The sequence below is a fragment of the Magallana gigas genome, chromosome 5 (assembly GCF_963853765.1).
Source record: "Magallana gigas chromosome 5, xbMagGiga1.1, whole genome shotgun sequence".
Lineage (NCBI taxonomy): Eukaryota > Metazoa > Mollusca > Bivalvia > Ostreida > Ostreidae > Magallana > Magallana gigas.
This window is the reverse complement of record NC_088857.1, coordinates 36,631,248-36,649,604: the sequence shown is the minus strand read 5'-3', so window position 1 is coordinate 36,649,604 and position 18,357 is coordinate 36,631,248. Positions and strand designations below refer to the sequence as shown.

Sequence of the window (18,357 nt, the reverse complement as noted above, 5' to 3'; positions counted from 1 at the left end):
GCTGTTTCCCCCGACTTGTCGCCGATCGAGCACGTCTAGGATGAAATGGAAAGACGTTTACGCCGATTACCAAATCAGCTAGTGACATTGGCTGATTTAGGCCAGGCTTTAACCAACATCTGGAACAACACCCCTCAAGCATTTCTGAACACTTTAGTGGCATCAATGAGGCGTCGATGTCAAGCATGCGTGAACGCAAATGGTGGTCACACGCGTTATTAATTTTGTTGATTCAATTTCAAATAACAGTGACTTTCGAGTGTGCTGAAATTGACGTTATTCGACGTTGTCATTAATGTGTTATGAGATGTTGTTACGAATACACGTGTTAACAGTATTACACAAAATAAAATTTGTTCATTGTAATTTTTAAATGTTTTTCATGTATTAAATAATGGACAGTTTCTTTTTCCGCTAGTATATTGTCTATCTGTTTATACATAACTTCCATTATGAGCAGAGGATTTAAATACATTTCCCCTGTTCGTTTTGGCGAGCTTGGGATGGTACAGAAATGTCCCCATCTTTGTCTGTAATCTGGAATGTTAACATACAACAGAAAGTATCCCTTTGTTGTCCCCTCCTGTTCCACCATTACAATGGGACTGCTTGCCGTTGTTCCAACTTGAATCCCTCGAAACACACATAAAATATCCATTTCCACCTTTCCACCAGCCCCTCTGGACATGTTGGGGATATTCACACCTTCAAAAGTACTCCCTGACCATACAAATCCGATGTCGGTTTATCGTGGGTGTTTCTGCAAAGGTTTCTGCAAGCAGTTTTGATTAGCTGCAAAAACTGATGGGAATATTTTGGCTGAGATTTCGTCCATCGAAGCAAAACCTTCGCCACCGAGAATTTGATCTTTTAAAGCATACTTAGTATTTAGCTCCGTTATTGATTGACCAGAGACTCGGTCTGTATCAGAGAAACTCTTTTCCGCCATTGGAAATTGTGTTTATTATGCTGGCTGCTATTTTCTGTTTACAAGTAACCACTTGAGTGGAATAACTTGTAAAACACTTATAATGGGCGCGAATATTTAAAAGTCATTTCGAAGCCAGTTAAAAAGTTGTATTTATTCATACGCTGAGTACAATGTGTTATTTAAACAATAAAATGATTTTTGGTGATTCATTCGGGATATGAAGGTAGAGACATTGCAGAAAAATACATTAGCGGATTATGTAAAAATTTTCTGTAATGATCGCCACCTTCATAACCCGCATGAATAATCAAAGAAAGCATTCTATTGTTTTATATATTAACATCTTTCTTTTAACTAATTAATAAATTGATTATGAAAAGTTAGTAAAATTCACTTAATTACTGTTAAAGTACATAACTAAAAGAAACAGCCAAATCCTCTCCTATGACACTTTAAGTCTGACATCATCATGATTAATTCGTGCAGTCTGCGATTTTTCTTAGGCCGCTGTAGTTTTCGAGCAATCGATAAACAGGGCGTGTTAATTTTAGTCCTGTCAGTTTTTTGTCAGTTTCAGTCGCTGTATATTTCGACCAATCGATGAATGGGGCGTGTAGATTTCAGTCTTGCTGTTTCTATAGAGCTATGAATTAACTTTAAGCTTCCGTAAGAAACAGAGGAAATAATACTTGGTAGATGTAAATATATCAATATATTTACATCTACCAAGTATTATTTCCTCTGTTTCTTGTGGAAACTTATAGTTAATTCATAGTTCTATAGAAACAGCCAGACTGAAATCTACACGCCCTAGGAAAACCTAAGAAAAATCACGGGCTGCACGAAATAATCATGATGATGTTAGAATCAAAGTCTCAGGAGACGATTTGGCTGTTACTTTTAGCGAACGTACATATGTATGTTAACAGTAATTTAGTGAATTTTACTAACTTTTTATAATCAATTTATTGATTAGTTAAAAAAGAAAAATGTTAATAGAAACAATAGAATGCTTTCTTCGATGATTCTCGTGGGTTATGAAGGAAGCGATCATAGTAGTGATACTTAAGAATCAGTTTGTAAAATGTCAAAATCCACAAAAGGAATAGTTTACACTGGTACATAGGAATGGCTTGCAAGAAGGGCATATTTATATATAATTATATAAATATGAAATTATGCACATAATGTCATTATAATATAGTTTAATATTCTAAATTAATAATTTGAAAACAAAAAATCCTTAATCAAGGGCCCTTGATACCCTGGATGTGACTTACTTTAAATGACAGTCGTACGTCACAATATGGCGATTTTTAAGGTGGCTCTATACACCACTTTTTGATGACGCAGTACGCAAAAAAGTAAGTCTGGAAGCATGCAATTCCAGTACTGGCTGATTTAAACTGAGGCGAATTGTATGTGGACCGCTCTTTTGAAAAATTTGTTATAAATAAATACAATTAATTTGATAATTGAAAAATTCATAACTTACAAATAAAAAGTACAAGTAATGTGGTATGTCACATCTTCATGTTGTGTCGTAGAATTTATCGAAATAAACAATAAAATTAAGTATAATTTTTCAAATAGTTTCTTTCCTATCGTCGATATCTTAGAGCGAAGCGCAGAGGATTAGTTGGTTCACTACAAACCTGTAGATCGTGAGTTCAAATCCCGTTGAGGACAATTAAGGTATACGTTTACTCAGAATGAAAAAAAAATTCCACTGATGATAATGAAATACCATCTATTGTATGTTAAAGACCTATCATTGTAGTGCTATTTTCCATTTTCAAAAAAGTAGGTCAATGACCTACTTTTTGAGATAATGGCCACTGAATATTTTTTGAAAATATAAGAAAAGTCCCTAAAAATTTTATACCATGATTGAAATTTTCTAAATTGTGAAAATAATACAAATTGCTTTACTCTTTTAAAAATGAAATACAGTTTATGAATGGCAGTGACACTGAACAGACACAAAGCATTAAGTTTTTATCCACAATTGTTTTGAATATTCCAGTCCGAATTTCCTCTATCAGTTTTCAAATTCCTACCCTTTTTTGATTCAATTTTACAAAAAATTGAATGATGATAATACCAAAACATTTATAGCTTTAAACTGGGCATATTGATCTTACTCTGCTGGTATAAAAGTTATATGAGGTCAATGATCAAAATTTTGAGATATGTTGTCTTTTATCGTTTTTAAGCATTTTTCATTATTTTTGTAGTGTGTGCCATTCAAATATCTAAAAGAAAAAGTGAGTTAAAACCAACAGAAAATATGCAAAATTATGTTCACTAACAAATAAAATCTTAACTTTGAATATTACAGTACTACCAAATATATTTAAGTGAAAAACAAAATCTGAAAATTTTAGTCTGAATTTCCTCTGCTTTGCTAAAAGTCCAACTTTTGTTTGAGCCTAATTCCAGGATATAGTAAAAATATCGAATGGTTTGTCAATAATAATTCATTTCATAAATACTTTTAGTGTTTAGAACAAATTTTACTCATGTCATTGAACTTTTTAACAATCCGGATTTTGAGAACTCAAACCCTGAGTAAACGACGTCCTTAAATGTTGAACTTTCCAAAATTTTCTAAAACGTATTTTTTGGTTGAATACTGGGAAAGAAAATTCTAAACCGGTGAAAGTATTTCAATTATAATATACTTTATCTACATTAATATCGACATATGTTCCTCACCATCATAAGGAGATGGGAGGGTGGCTTTGGGAATCTCTTTCAGGTTGGGATACAGAAATCCTATTTGTTAATTTTCCCCTCTACTTATTTGACTTAGTTTTGCATTAGAGCGAATACATTCACTTATATAGGCCTATAATGGAATATGTATGTATTTATTATTCCAACATGATATTAAGTAAATTTTCTTCAACTCGGAAATGAAAAGTCTCCAAGGTGTTTGGGCCTTGGGACTTAGAAACGATAACTCTTACCTGAGGAACTTTCATACCAAATAAAATTTAAAAATATATTTTTTGTGTTTAATTGCAATGATATTCATTCAATTTTTTATGTCACATTTATTAAAATACATTTTCTTATAACATCAAGCAGCTTTTTCAGATGATTTGTCAACAGAGTAAGAAAATATGTAAAATTATGTTTTGGGGAAATACAAAAAATTGCAATAATAACATTTTTGATTGTTAAGAAGTGTCATATTTTTTGTTAGGTTTCCGAAGGAAATAACCACCATATGACAAAAAAATTTCTCACACTTTGTTAATAGTTAACTTTTTAAAAAATGTTTTACAAAAACACGAAAAACCATTCAAATATTCTTTAAAAATACCTATAGTATCCCTATCATCATTTTGATATTTGATAAGTATATGTTTTGCGGTCTTCTATTGAAAATTGGAATAAACTGTTGGTGTATAGAGCAACCTTAACCCATTGTAAACCTAATTATATCGCCAACATTTCGTGTTTATCTATTTAGCGCAATGGGTAGGTTCTGTCTACGAGCCCAGAGTTACCGATCGAGTTCGAATCCTTTGGGGACTTTTGTTTTGAGGAACGGTGATTAATATTTAAACAGCTATCCCCTTCCCAAATTGAAAATTGTTAGATGTTATTTCCCATATCACTAAGAATATAGAAATTATGAGTTGTATGCAATAACTTTTTCAAAATGTGGGGAGGACCCTTGATTTGAGGAATTTTGAATCGCCTTATCCTGTGCACTGTTTTTATGGGTAGACATGAAGTCGATATGTCCTGGAGAGGAGAAGGTAAAATCTTCATCGTCAATATAAGTAATCCGAAAATTATCAACCCCGGTGACTTCAATCTCTATCCGTCCTTTTACGTGTACTGGCAAACCTCCAACAGGCGCAGGAACGTAAATCATTCCGCATGAATGGCATGCGATGTCTGTGGTGTACAAAGGAGATTTCTCTGGAGACGCAAACACCTCTATTTCCTTGGGCCCACTCAAATCACAAGAAAGATTTTCATCATCATGATTCAAATGTACTTTGATGGAACGCTTTGTACCAACAGCCACTGGTTCGCCGATTTCGAAAAACTTGTCAAAACAATCTTCTGTGTACAGCTGGTCACCTTTCATAAACGTTTTCGATGGGTCATCAACATTAGGATTGAACCTTCTTTCCAGTTTTATCCCATAAGTATACCGACATATTCGAGTGTCAATTATGCTGCTGTCAAATCCGTATATTACTGCCCCCTTTAAAACTGCCAACTCAGCCCCCATTGGAATTAGTACGTTATTCTTCGGAAAACTGTCTTTAAATATACTCTGAACAACTTTCGACTCGGAAAACCCACCAACCAACACAATAGATCTTATTTGTAAATTTTCTGTTTGAATGATAGATGTGACTAAATCTACAGTCTTTCCACATATAACTTGAAAATATTCCAAGAAATATTTATTCTTAATAATGAGTTTTCCCAATTTTGCATTCACCATATCTTGCAAATTCGCTTCCTGTATCGCATTTTTAAGGCATTTAAGTTCTTCCTCTGTATGTAGTAGTGGCGGTGGAGTTTCTATAACAACTGAGCGATCTCCGATCATGGAAATCTTTCTTTTAGCGATCTCTATTTTTTGAGTTAAATTGAAAAAGTCAACCATACTGTCCTCGCAGAATTTCTGAAATGCGGTTTCTCCAAAAAGTTTGACTAAGAGTTGAAAGAAGACTTTGTTAATCTGATTTCCACCCCAGGGACCTCCTGAGGCTTTGTACAAATTGTGTACAATGTCCGTCGATGAAATCTTTTGCACCGTAATGTCCGCAGTTCCACCTTCAAAGATATACTATATTTTTAGTATGCAATCAATTTTTGTGAACCGAAACAAATATAATTCAATCATCACAACCAAGTCTCAAACGTCAACAATTTAATAGTTCACACAATTTAAAACAAGAGGCCAATTGGCCTTAACGGTCACCTGAGTAGCATATAACCCATACACAAACTTGTCGAGTCTCATATCCGTTGTACACAACGTATTTAATTGATTGGGTTTCTTCTGGAGTAGAAAAATTATAAATTTGTAATGACGACCACCTCCCTGCCTGAAATATTTAAAAAAGAACTGTGAAACCTATAATTTTGGCAAAAAAAACTTAAAGCTATACACGCTATAATTTGCGTCAATTTTGAATGACAGTGAAAACGCATGTGTTTGTCTACTTATAAAAGTTATCCTTAATCTGTAAATTACAAGGGTGAATTCCATCTCGTTACAAAGATATAGATTTTTAATTGTTTATTTTCCTGCCAGGAAAATATACCTTTTCATGAATATTGATGAAGGAAGAGCAAACCGACCTCATTGCGCATGTCCGCGGAGAACTAGGTGGTCGTTATTGTTTGCCTAATTAAATATCCAACTTGATTTTTAATATGCTTAACAGTTGTTAATTTGAAATACTTACATGTATAATGAGTAAAATACGCTTGCCATTCACGATACCTTAACACTTATAGGATCTATAAATAGCACATAGGGGAAAACCACAGGTCTACGTCATTTTTTTAAAGGAAGTATTCATATCTACTCACAGGCTAGTATTTTTTCTTTTGTTTGTACTCGTATATCGGACAAATTTATGCTTTACTGAAAATATCCTTTCCTTTGTGAAATTATCACAATTATGAACTGGATGTTGACCCTTCACCAGTTTTGGTATGATAGGCTAAATTTAGCTGTCGATATCACGTGATAGATTGATATTCACGAGGAGGCATTACTTTCCTGGCAGGAAAATAAATATTTTTTATTGTTTAATATTTGATATATTTGTTACGTGATCGAATTGAGCATTATAATTAACAGAATAAAGGTAACTTTTATTAGTAATCAAACACATACATTTTCCCCTTTATTCAAAATTGACGCAAATTATAGCGTGTATAGCTTTAAGGACCGGGTCTACAAAATCATGGATGCAGTTTTCCATTCTGGTGTGTGGGAGTAAAGAGGATAATTTTTTTTATCATTATATACATTAACACCTATACATCCATTTTGGCCCTGCCCTAGAGTCAAAACATATACTCCAAGGGACATGAAAATCATTGAAAAGTTTACTCAGGTGACCTAAAAAATACACACCACAATTTATAAAGGTAATTAATATATCATACCCCCTAAATCTACCACCATATAAGGTTGATCTGGAACGAAATGCATTGGTTCACAATTTGTCGCCCTTCGGTCTCTTGTGAGTTGCATACAAAAAAGTGCTGCGGCTTCCGGTTCATACGCCAACATAAGACGACCCTCACAAATTCCTGCCTACAATTTTGATCATTTTAAATTAAATCATTGTCGGAACCCACGAGTTTTCTATCTTTTACAATGCTATCAAAGCTGAAAGCATGTAAAACAAAAGGCCCATGGGCCACATCGCTCACCTGAACAGCAGTTCCCTGTAACATTCTATTTCGTAGCATATGCTTTTTCTACTTTAAACATTGAACCCCTTTCTGGGGCCCCAGTAATGGTCCGAGGTTTATGGTTGGCTTTAACAACATAACTAGTAACATAGGAATGAAAATGTTTAGCACTGCGGCGGACCGCATGTACGCAGCCTGAAAAACTGAACGTAGAAGAGTTCCACATCAAGAGGAATAACTCTCAGACTGTACAGAAAGATAACTCTTGGTTCCACTACATTAGAGTTTACACCCTTTGAGGATCCTTGCATAGTAATCCCACAAACTGTAGCATTATAGTTCTCGAGAAAAACCTTTTTAAAAACATTTTCAATATATCTTTCTATGTTAAACTTTGAGCCCCTCTTGGGGCCCCAGTATTAGTCCAGTGCCAAAGGTTTATTAATTTGGAATCTACATTATTTAAGGATGCTTTCATAGTAATCTCACAAGCTGAAGCATTATAGTTTTCTAGAAAAAGATTTTTAAACATTTTCCCTCTATATTTCTATGTTAAACTTTGAACACCTCTTGGAGCCCTAGTATTATATCGAGGGTAACAGCTTTTATAATTTAAAATCTACACTATTTGAGGATGATTGCGTAGTTATCTGACAATTTGAAGCATTGTATTCTCGAGAAAAAGATTTTTAAACATTTTCCATATATACTTCTACATTTAACTTTTAACCCATCTTGGGTCCCTAGTATTAGTCCAAGGATCACTATTCTAAAACTTTCGAACCTACATTATCCAAGGTTGTATGCATGATAGTAATCTCACAAATTGAAGCATTGTAGTTCTATAATAAAGTTGACCCCCTCTTGGGGCCCCAGTATTAGTCCGTGGGTCACGATTTTTACCAATTAATAATCTACATAAGCCAGGAATGACTGCATAGTAATTTTACAAACTATAACATTTAGTTCTTGAGAAATTTTTTTTAAAACCTTTCCTTTATATTTTTTAAAATGTTTAAATTATGAACCCCTCTTGGTGCCCCAGTATTTGTCCGGGAATCAAGATTTTTACAAATTAGAATCTACATTATTTAAGGATGTACATGTATGCATAGTACTGCATTATAGTTCTTAAGAAGAAGATTTTAAAACATTATCCTATATATGCCCCTCCTGGGGCCCCACTTTTTGTCACGATTTTTACAATTTAGAATCTTCACTATATATACAACCTTTTGTGTAAATATTGGCATTTTTTGGTGCAGTAGTTCTTGAGAAGAAAATTTTTAAACATTTTTCCTATGTAGTTCTATGTTAAACTTTGAACCCCGCCTGGGACTTCAGTCTTGGTCTGAGGGTCACGATTTCTACAATTTAGAATCTTCACTATAAATATCAAAGGCTGGAATGCCCACAAAGGCCTCGAACTGACATTTTCTTTAATATCGGTATCATTAAATTAAATTTCTGTACCAATAGTCGTACATCAAATAATATCAAAATAAAAATGTTTTGTGAAACTAAATTCGTACATATTGTAGTATTTATTCCCAAGCAAACATACAAATACACATAAAACATGGGTTCATCAACAAGAGTTCACAATAACCCTCGCCATGCACCTGGACACATCCGTCCTCGACCAGGGAGCCCGCGAGATAGAGAACCGTGCACGCGCTGTCTGAGTTAGGTCTTTCGTACAATAAGTCCATAAATACCACAATATGCAACTATATTTTTATATGCAATTTTAACACCACCATGTGATTGTATACTCAGTATATTTCCTTATAAAATACGTAGTGATGCATTTGTAATACAATGAATCATAACTCATTATGGTTACAAAAATCGTCGAAATTTCAAAGTTCAAAAATAAATTATCTTCTTTCTGCTTTAAACAGTCTTTGAACAAATTTCACGGGTTCATCATTTGTATACGAGGGTAACACATAAACAGTTTTCCCCTAATTATAATAAAAACATACTTTTCAAAATTTAGTTCCCGTGTGAAACAAGATTATCTATGGTATGGTTGTTTAGATCTGCCGTATCTATAATGCTCAACCAAACTAGCAGCAATATTGCAACAAAATCACAAGATAAATTTATCGCTTATATTTATGTTGGAGACCGTACCCGATAACAAATAAATTTACATATTAATTTTTATTTTTATCGGGCACGGTATCCAGATAAAATGTAAGCGATAAACTAAAATAATATTTTGTGAATTTTTACACCTTATTGTATTAATCCGTCATTTCTTGATTAAACAACCTTATAAACTTATGCAATGAGTTGTCAATAATCATGGAGATACAGTTGGTTTTTTTGGTGCACAATTTAGTTGAATAAATGGAACAAAAGTCTTGTAAACATTTTTCCTATGTATTTCTATGTTAAACCAGTTTTGGTCCGAGGGTCACGATTTTTACAATTTAGAATTTTCACTATATATATACAAGCTTTTTTGTAAAAATTGGCATTTCTGGTGCAGTGGTTCTTGAGAGGAAGATTTTTAAAGACACGCACCCTATACTCCCTGTTTCGCATTTATCTCCCTTTTAAAAAGGACTGTGCCCTTTATTTTAATAATTTACAATCCCCTTTCCATAAGGATGCTTTGTACTAAATTTGGTTAAAATTTGCCCAGTGATTTTTGAGAAGAAGTCAAAAATGTGAAGATTGACGGACAGACGGACGGTCGGACGGACGACGGACAACGAGTGATCAGAAAAGCTCACTTGAACCTTCGGTGAAATTAAATTTGATTCATTCGAAGTAAATCAGTTGGTAGCCTATTTGATATTAAAAAGTTTTATTACATGTAACAAATCATTTGTAGGTACACTGTATTATGTAATATCTTTTTTACAAAATGATTTTCCATTTACTATACATATTTTACTCTATTAATTAATGGATTAATATAATTAAATAAATTGATAATTAATATTAATCAACATTCTATTACAATAACGTAGATGTGTTATACAGCGCTGCCTTCCTACAAAAACAGCAAATGTGATCCACGTTTACAGCTATTCATGCAAATGAATAAACTTGGGTACATGTGCATGTTTTGTTAGCAGAGGCGGATCCAGCAATTTGGAAAAGGGGGGGGGGGGGGGTTCTAATTGATGAAATTCAATATGTGCATAATTCATTATTTGTCAAGAAACGGATGGACGACCTGAGAGCTACATTCAGTGCCTAAAACACTGCAATTTACGGCGCACAAAAGATTGCGCTAGTTTTCGACTGATTATTACATTACAAGTTTTCAACAACAACAAAATATCAAATGTCCCAGAGAAAGAGGGGGTTCCGACCCCAGGGGAACCCCCCCCCCCTCTGGATCCGCCAATGGACTTAGGTTACCTCAATGGCCGCTTCTTTCATGAACTGTTTTGCAGCATCACTCCATATCGCAGGCACTGTCACTGTGTAACATATATCATCTTCAACTGTGTAGCAATAACGCACCCCCAAGACTTTCAGGAAATGTTCTCTAAGAAATCGGATCGATTCCACAAAGATTTGCTGAGCTTTACACGACTTTCCATGATAGTCCTTAATCGAGAGGTCTCTTGACACCACCTGAGAATAATCAAATGAGGAAGGTAAGGAGGAACTAAATTAAGATATATGAAACAATTTCTGTGCAAACCAATATATTAACAACAAGCACACAATCTCTCTCTCTCTCTCTCTCTCTCTCTCTCTCTCTCTCTCTCTCTCTTACAGTGTTATAGAGCTCCATTTTGAAATCTCTGAAATAAAAACACTTCTCGTGTTCTTTTTCCTGAACAAGGTTTTCATATTCACTGTCAGCCTCATGTCCAAAGGCAATGAAATGCTTAGTTTGGTCTAACAAAACAGAAGTGGGTGTCTTGTGGGATAAGACATCGTTTTCCCACACACCTGAATATATTTCACACGATTTTTCTGTCAAATTTCCCCGTGGAGCAAATGCATATCCAGAATATGATGTCCCAATATCTATAGAACAGAACCAGGTGCAGTTCTCCGAAATGTTGTTCTGTGACTGCGAGGAACTCATTATTAGTTCTTAACGGTTGAGTCACATCTGTATTCAGGGTAGCTTAATTTACTTTCGGTTTGACAATATCTACCTTTTTTACGGTAGCTCGGACAGACAATGGAACAAAATCTATTACTCTACTATGCTTTATAGTAAAAAGCAAAATATTAAATTAAATTTTCAGAAAAAAAAATTAATTGGAAAGTTTTGCCTTATCTGTTTTGTAGTAACTTAAAGCTGCTTGGTCCGATCTTATATCAAATTTTATGCACGCTTTTAAACGATGGCTATGCTTAGTATATGTATAATAATAGACATTGCAGTAGTTTTACCCGTCAATTATGCCAAATTTCAATGAAGAAAAATACGTACAAAATTTGCTAACAAAACAAACGACATTAAAAGGTACCGCGTTATTTCGCCTCATGTTAAATTTCACCCCTGACGACGAGACGGGTATGGCTGTGTTACGAATTTGACATCGCTTTAAATAAAGGTCTAAAGTTTGCTTTCTTTACAATCGATGCATAGCATGCGTGTTGAATAACCCCAATCATTCGGGGGACGAAACCAAGCGGTTTCCTTTTCTAAATATTCCCGTGATGCATTTTGGTTTGTTTTTTGTTTTGAATATTTCACCCCTGCGAATGTGTTCGGAATGTTTTCTTTATCGTTGCTAATTAATTAATAAATCCAGAGATGCTCGAATGAAAGTTCACGAGACTTCACCGATATTTGTTCAGTTCCTGTGAAATTTCGAGCGGAAGTATAAGTGTTCGGATAATATTCTCAAAATACGTAAGTACTGGTCGTTTTTCATATCATATCCTATTTTGATTTATGTTAGAACGGGAAAAGCTTGTATGTCTTATTTTACCATCTAGCGGTTATTTATATAAACGATAATATTCAGAACAGAGTTATCGTTCGTGTTCAAACACGTGTAGAGTGGTTGAAAATATAAACATTGGGTTGCTTAATAAAATCAAAGCCATTTTGATGCTTGTGGTGTGCAATACCATGTTTGAAAAAATTAATAATGTGTGTCTGTTTTGCATTAAAACTTAGTATATCGAGCCATTTTCAAGCAACATTCTGCATAAAATGGTATAGTCTGTTTCACTATTGATGTTATTACTAGGTCAGGCGCGGATCGAAAATTAATCCTCAGGAGGGATCTCTTTTAAGCATGTTAGTTGTTGCAACAGCAGACAAAAACTGATTTTGTATAGTCACATTTATTTCTAGAACACATTTTATTCACCAATTAATGAAGATAAAGTTTAAAATCAATATCTAGATTTTATATTTGACTACTAGAACCTAGATACTGTGAAATATACTTTATACACGAGGTACGATTTTTACTGCGAAACTGAAAGGGTCAAATAAAACCACGTGGTCTAAAATTTGAATGACAATAACATTCGCAGGGGTGTATTTCTAACTTTGAAAGGATACTGATTCTGCTGGTGTAAATAGGAGAAAGCCCATAACTTTCTAAGATAAATGATTTGTATGAAAAAAATGTTGATACTGTAAATACAAAAAAATCGGACCAAGCAGCTTTAAATAGAAATGAATTTTGCGATATATTTAGGCCAATGTGTTCTTTTGAATAAAACCTGTAAATGTTTAAAATTTGAATCAATCCGACCTCACAGTTTTGCCACCATCGCCTCAAACCTTCCATTTCAACCTCCTTTCAGTAAAGTGTAAAATTGAATAGTCATTGTTATTTTTTGCTATGCCAATAAGTTACATTTGAATATATTATGCTTTTGCAGCTATTTATACAGGAGACCTTTCTGTTACCTAAAGACACTGAAATGTAGTCTAATTGGTAACTCAAAGTAAATTCTGACTGAGTAAATATTAGATTAAAAAAGTACATTTTTAAATACAAAAAGTACAACGTATCTATTCATTCTCTTTTCGCAAGTTTTCTTCTACTAGTTCCTGAAGAAGTGGTGCAAAATTTTTGTTCCACTGAACATGTTCTGAATTGCTCTTGGCTGTTTTGCCGACATTAATTGTACTCTTGTTCCAAGACCAAGAAAGAACCGTGTTCTAGCCTTCGCAGTAAGACACCCATTACATGTACTTGTGAAAGTAATATAGAAGTGTGTAATTTTTACTTAATACAATATCGACATTACATGTACTATAGTATATACATATAGAAAGCAAAGCAACAGTTTTGTTGAGTTTAGGTCTGTTCAAGTACCTTAAACTGTGAGGTCAGCAGCATATAACTTGTTGAGTTATTCCACATCAACGAGTAGTAATAGTATTTGATGAAAAACAAATAAAGGATTACATCAAAAGCATCTAACTATCCTGTATATTTATTAAAATGCAAAATAGCAATTCTGAACACATGGAATCCAATAGGATGGATTCAAAGGTAAATTCTGATCAAGCTGTTCTTGCGAAATGATATTCTTGTGATAATGTGCGTTCAAGGGCAAATAACGAAATACTTTTACTGTTCTTCAGCTGTGTAAGAAAGTAAATACTAATATCAATCTGGAATCAAATAAAAGCATGAATTTAATAAAACAACACAAAAAGCATTCTTTTCCAACTTATATCTTCCACTTTTGTGAATACAATATTTTTTATATAATAATTCAGCAATCTATGTAATAATTAATCAAAATGTAATTCGAACACATGTTTGGGTATAAATAATTATTACAGTAGCATAAGCTTCTCTATATTTGCAAACAAAGAAATTTCGCTGTGAATCAAACTAGGATTTATTTTTATGATAAGTATAGTTAAAACATTTTAAAAAATACCAATAACAAAAGAATTTTATACAATTTCGATATTTTTATGTAAGTGATACATGTGTAATTCTCTTGTAAGTCTAAAGTTGCGTGTCCATAATATTCAAAGCCACTGCGTCGACAATATCTGGGTATATATTTCCTTCACCTACAGTCTCCATCAAATCAGACCTAGCCATGACGGCCAGAAAACTAGAAGTACATCGAACCAAGAACACAATAATCCCAACAGACCGGAACTCCTTCACAACAAGCGAAAGGGTGGAAATTCCGTTTGTGTCAACATAGTTAAAAGATGAACAGTCAATGATGACAATTTTGGTTTCGTTGTTTGTTGTGTCATCTGGCGGTGCCTTTTCGCCTGTGGTTGATGATAAAGATTCTACGGGAATGGTTACTTCATTCGAGTCTTTATTTATTTCTCGTGGATCCCAAGTTAATTTGAACAAAGTTTCGCGGAAGGATTCGGCGGTGGCGAAGTAAAGTGACGCTTCCATTTTGAAGACCTTTACATAGGGTGGAAGGACCGTAAACTTTGATTCTTCAGTGTACAGGTCCTCATTTTTCAGTTTTCCAAATAGAACTTTCTTGCCTCTCTGACTTTGAAATACTATAAGAAAAATGCTTAGTCCTACTCCACAGTAAAGAGCATACGCAAAGTCGATGAATACGCCTGATGCCACTGTAGCGACCCAAACAGTAAAGTCATATTTGTTGACCTTCCATAAGCGTGGTAACTGGCGAAACTGAAGAAGCAGGTTTTTGACGGCCATTATCACCATAATGGACAAGACTGGTAAAGGCAAGTACTGAAAGTACTCACCTAAAAAGAGCAATATAAGAAGAATCACCAATGCCGAGAAAATACCGTTAAAGGTTGTTTTGGAGTCCATGGTTTTCAGCAAGATGGTACGTGGTGGAGCCACACAAGAAGGAAAACAACGGAAAAAGGAACTGCCAAGGTTGGCCATTCCGTACGCCACGAGTTCTTGGTCAGCGTTGATGGCGTTTTTTGTCTCACAGACCTTTGCCATGGAAATGGTCAAAACAAAAACTATGATGGCGACCACAATGGAGTCGCCTATGATACCTGTTTTCAGGTCGGGGAGTGTAGGGGGAGGTACCCCGGGTGGAATATTGCCAACCACAGGAATGTTGAAGTTAGAGTTTAACTCACCAAAATAAGAAATAACGGTACCTAGGATCACAAGTATTAAGTCTATTGGTATTGGCATGAATAATTTGGACTTAAACTTCTCATTAATGAAATCTTTCACAAATGCTAAAATGATTATACAAATAATGGACGTAACAATAGAACCAACGTTTGCTGAAGTGATGTTCTTGAAGATTTCAAAATATGTTATTACAAGTTTCCCTGGTCCAGAAACCGAGGGTATCCGAACACCTAGGCTTTTCGGAACCTGGCTGGACATAATATGGATTGCGGCAGTAGTCGTAAACGACCCGACAAACGGAGTAGACATATACGTCGCAATAAATCCAAGCCTTAGTAATCCCAAACTTAGGAGTAGGATTCCTACTATTAGCGAGGACCCAGCTGCAACTGCAGCCTTCATTTCAACGAAGTCCTCTTCACTTATTTGCCCTACACTGGCGTTGGAACTACTGTTACCTTCAAGTAATATGGATGGCGATAACTGACTCTGTATTATATTTGCAGTGAACAATGAAATGACAGCATTAGTTCCAAAGGAAACAAATGGGCAAGTTCCGAAGATCACGTAAAGAACAACAGGAAAGAAGGAGGTATAGAGTCCATACTTTGGCGCCAAAGTTGAAAGTATTCCGAACGCCATTCCTTGAGGGAAATGTAAACACGCAGTCGACAATCCACTGATAGCGTCTTTCAGGAGAAACTCTTTGATTTTGTAATGACGTAATACATGTACAATTGGAAACATGGATAATATATAGGTACAAACGTTCTCGCGGGTCCAACATTCTGTGCATTGTTTGTTTGCGCTTTCTTTATCTTGGTGCTGTTTTTCGGTGAGATCGTCCAAATCGCTTTGAGTCTTTGGTAAACGAAGCAAAGTCACGTGTTCAAATTCATCTTTATCACCAGATAGCCTTTTCTGGCCCTGATTACCGGGGTTCTCAGGTCTAAAAGAACAGTACTCATATTAATTGATTTGTAATAATGATAAACTTTTGTTGAAAATATATCTTAGAAATCGATCAGCCAGTTTGATTAACTTTAAGCAGATTTCAGCAAATACAACTATCAGAAAAGAATTAAAGAACAGTATCTTTCTCCTGTTATTTTCTGTTTGCTTTAGGTCTGGTCACACCCTTTTTAACACCTGTACATGGTTGCGAAATTAAGTTAGAGATTTTCGCTTAGAGTTAAAAAACACTACATATTTACACCATTCTGTATGTGAGCATGACTAAAAATTAAAATGCTTATATAGCCGATTAATATATTTTAAGTACATTCAAACTACCCTGCAACATTGGTGCACGTGTCGTGAAATACACCATAGCATGAAATTAAAGTTTTAAATTGCTTTTAAATTTCAAAATATTCTCAAGAAGAAATAATAAGTGGCCCGTTTGTATTTTATGAATGTGATATTAATAACAAGTAAGAACTTACTTTGACATGACAGCAAGCTATTACTTAGTCCTACTTCTATATCAGAGTGACCTTACTCTGAATAATCAGACCAAATCAAAAGAACAGTTGCAAGTTTGCTGTTATCAGCACAAACATCTGTGCACGCAGGCATTTTACAGGGTTCGCGATTGGTAGTGGCTGCAGTTTGCAGTGGAGTATTATTTCACGACTTAGGGAAAGAAAACCCCGGCCTGCTTGATATGAATACACTGCAGAACATTTAAAATGGCACATGTGCATTTTTTATATCGTCGTGACCCTTCATGACAATGGAAATTATGACTTGATTATCGTTATAACAGGACACCTAAATCACACTTTCAACAACTTAAAAGTCCAAGGTCATATACTACAGAACTGGTAAACATGAACCATTTCAATTTCTGTTTGTACGGCTTATACAGTTGTAAGTCTTGGCTAGCCACGTTTTCGATTTCTGTAATTTCTGAGAACGATCAAGAACGTGGCTAGTGAAGATAATGCATTATATAAATAGTGCCTGTTTGGGAGGGTAACTGTTGAAATTGACACCCCGAGAAAACCATTGTCAACCTCCGCTCCGCGTCGGTTTGCAATGTTGTTGAAATCTTTGTTACATCTCTCAAACAGGCTCTATTTATTTTATCATACTGAATGTCTTATTTTAAAAGAAAATTTTACTGCTTTTATATAGAAATGAAGTGAATTCTACGGCAAACCGTACGCGCATAATTTACGCGCATGTAACAATTTGTTGTGATACCCGTTGCCAAGTGTGTTGCTAACGCTGTGGGTAATAGAACGGATTACCAACTGCGTCTAAACCAATCAGATTTCACTATTTAACATGAAAGTATAATAATAAATGCTGTTTTATCATGGCATTCGGTTTATCACTTAAGGTGGAATAACACACCTGGAAAAAGTCACTCGAATTAACAGGAAATTTTTGGATAATGAAAGATATAATGATAAATAAACTGTACAATTGTCAAATAAGCGAAAAATTTGCAGTTTGGGGATAAAAAATGAATATCTAAAATAATTATTCCCGTAAGTAACAACAAAAGCCCCTGCGGGATTCCAACTCGGGATGTTCGGATCAAATGTCCGACACTTTATCCACTCGGCTATGGAATAAGTTACATATTTCAGTCCATAAAATCCTTTTAATAAAACGAAATGTCGTTTCGATCAGCGGTCGGTCATTATGTGATGATGTGTTATTTCACCTTAACAACAGCTTCATATAACTTGGTATATCTTTTTATTTAACTATCACTTCAGTCTATCACTTTACAATGGCTTCACTTTGCATCCGACTGTCAGTCGATTACTTACCAATTATCATAACTTAAATTTGTTTATCTGTTTATCACATAACAATAGCTTCACATTACCACGGTATCTCTTGGCAATAAATTCACATTCCTTTGGTATATCACTTAACAATAGCTTCACATTGCCTTAAATGGTATATCAATTTTACAATTTATATACAAAATCATGTAGAAACATCATGCAAAACAGTGTCTAAGTATAAGTT

At 34.6% G+C, this 18,357-nt stretch overlaps 2 protein-coding genes across 2 annotated transcripts; both read right to left on the bottom strand.

Moving 5' to 3' along the window:
• Nucleotides 1-4,082: 4,082 nt before the first annotated feature.
• Nucleotides 4,083-11,478, bottom strand: LOC105340490 (heat shock 70 kDa protein 12A-like). The gene is made up of 4 exons (XM_011446549.4): nt 11,094-11,478; nt 10,730-10,948; nt 7,094-7,244; nt 4,083-5,743 (listed from the first exon to the last, which is right to left on the bottom strand). Exons 1-4 carry the CDS (start codon nt 11,409-11,411, stop codon nt 4,575-4,577), a joined length of 1,857 nt encoding a protein of 618 aa, XP_011444851.1. The 5' UTR covers nt 11,412-11,478; the 3' UTR covers nt 4,083-4,574.
• Nucleotides 11,479-14,116: 2,638 nt separating this feature from the next.
• LOC105340489 (prestin) lies at nt 14,117-17,149 on the bottom strand. The gene is made up of 2 exons (XM_011446548.4): nt 16,812-17,149; nt 14,117-16,315 (listed from the first exon to the last, which is right to left on the bottom strand). Exons 1-2 carry the CDS (start codon nt 16,817-16,819, stop codon nt 14,269-14,271), a joined length of 2,055 nt encoding a protein of 684 aa, XP_011444850.1. The 5' UTR covers nt 16,820-17,149; the 3' UTR covers nt 14,117-14,268.
• Nucleotides 17,150-18,357: the final 1,208 nt, after the last annotated feature.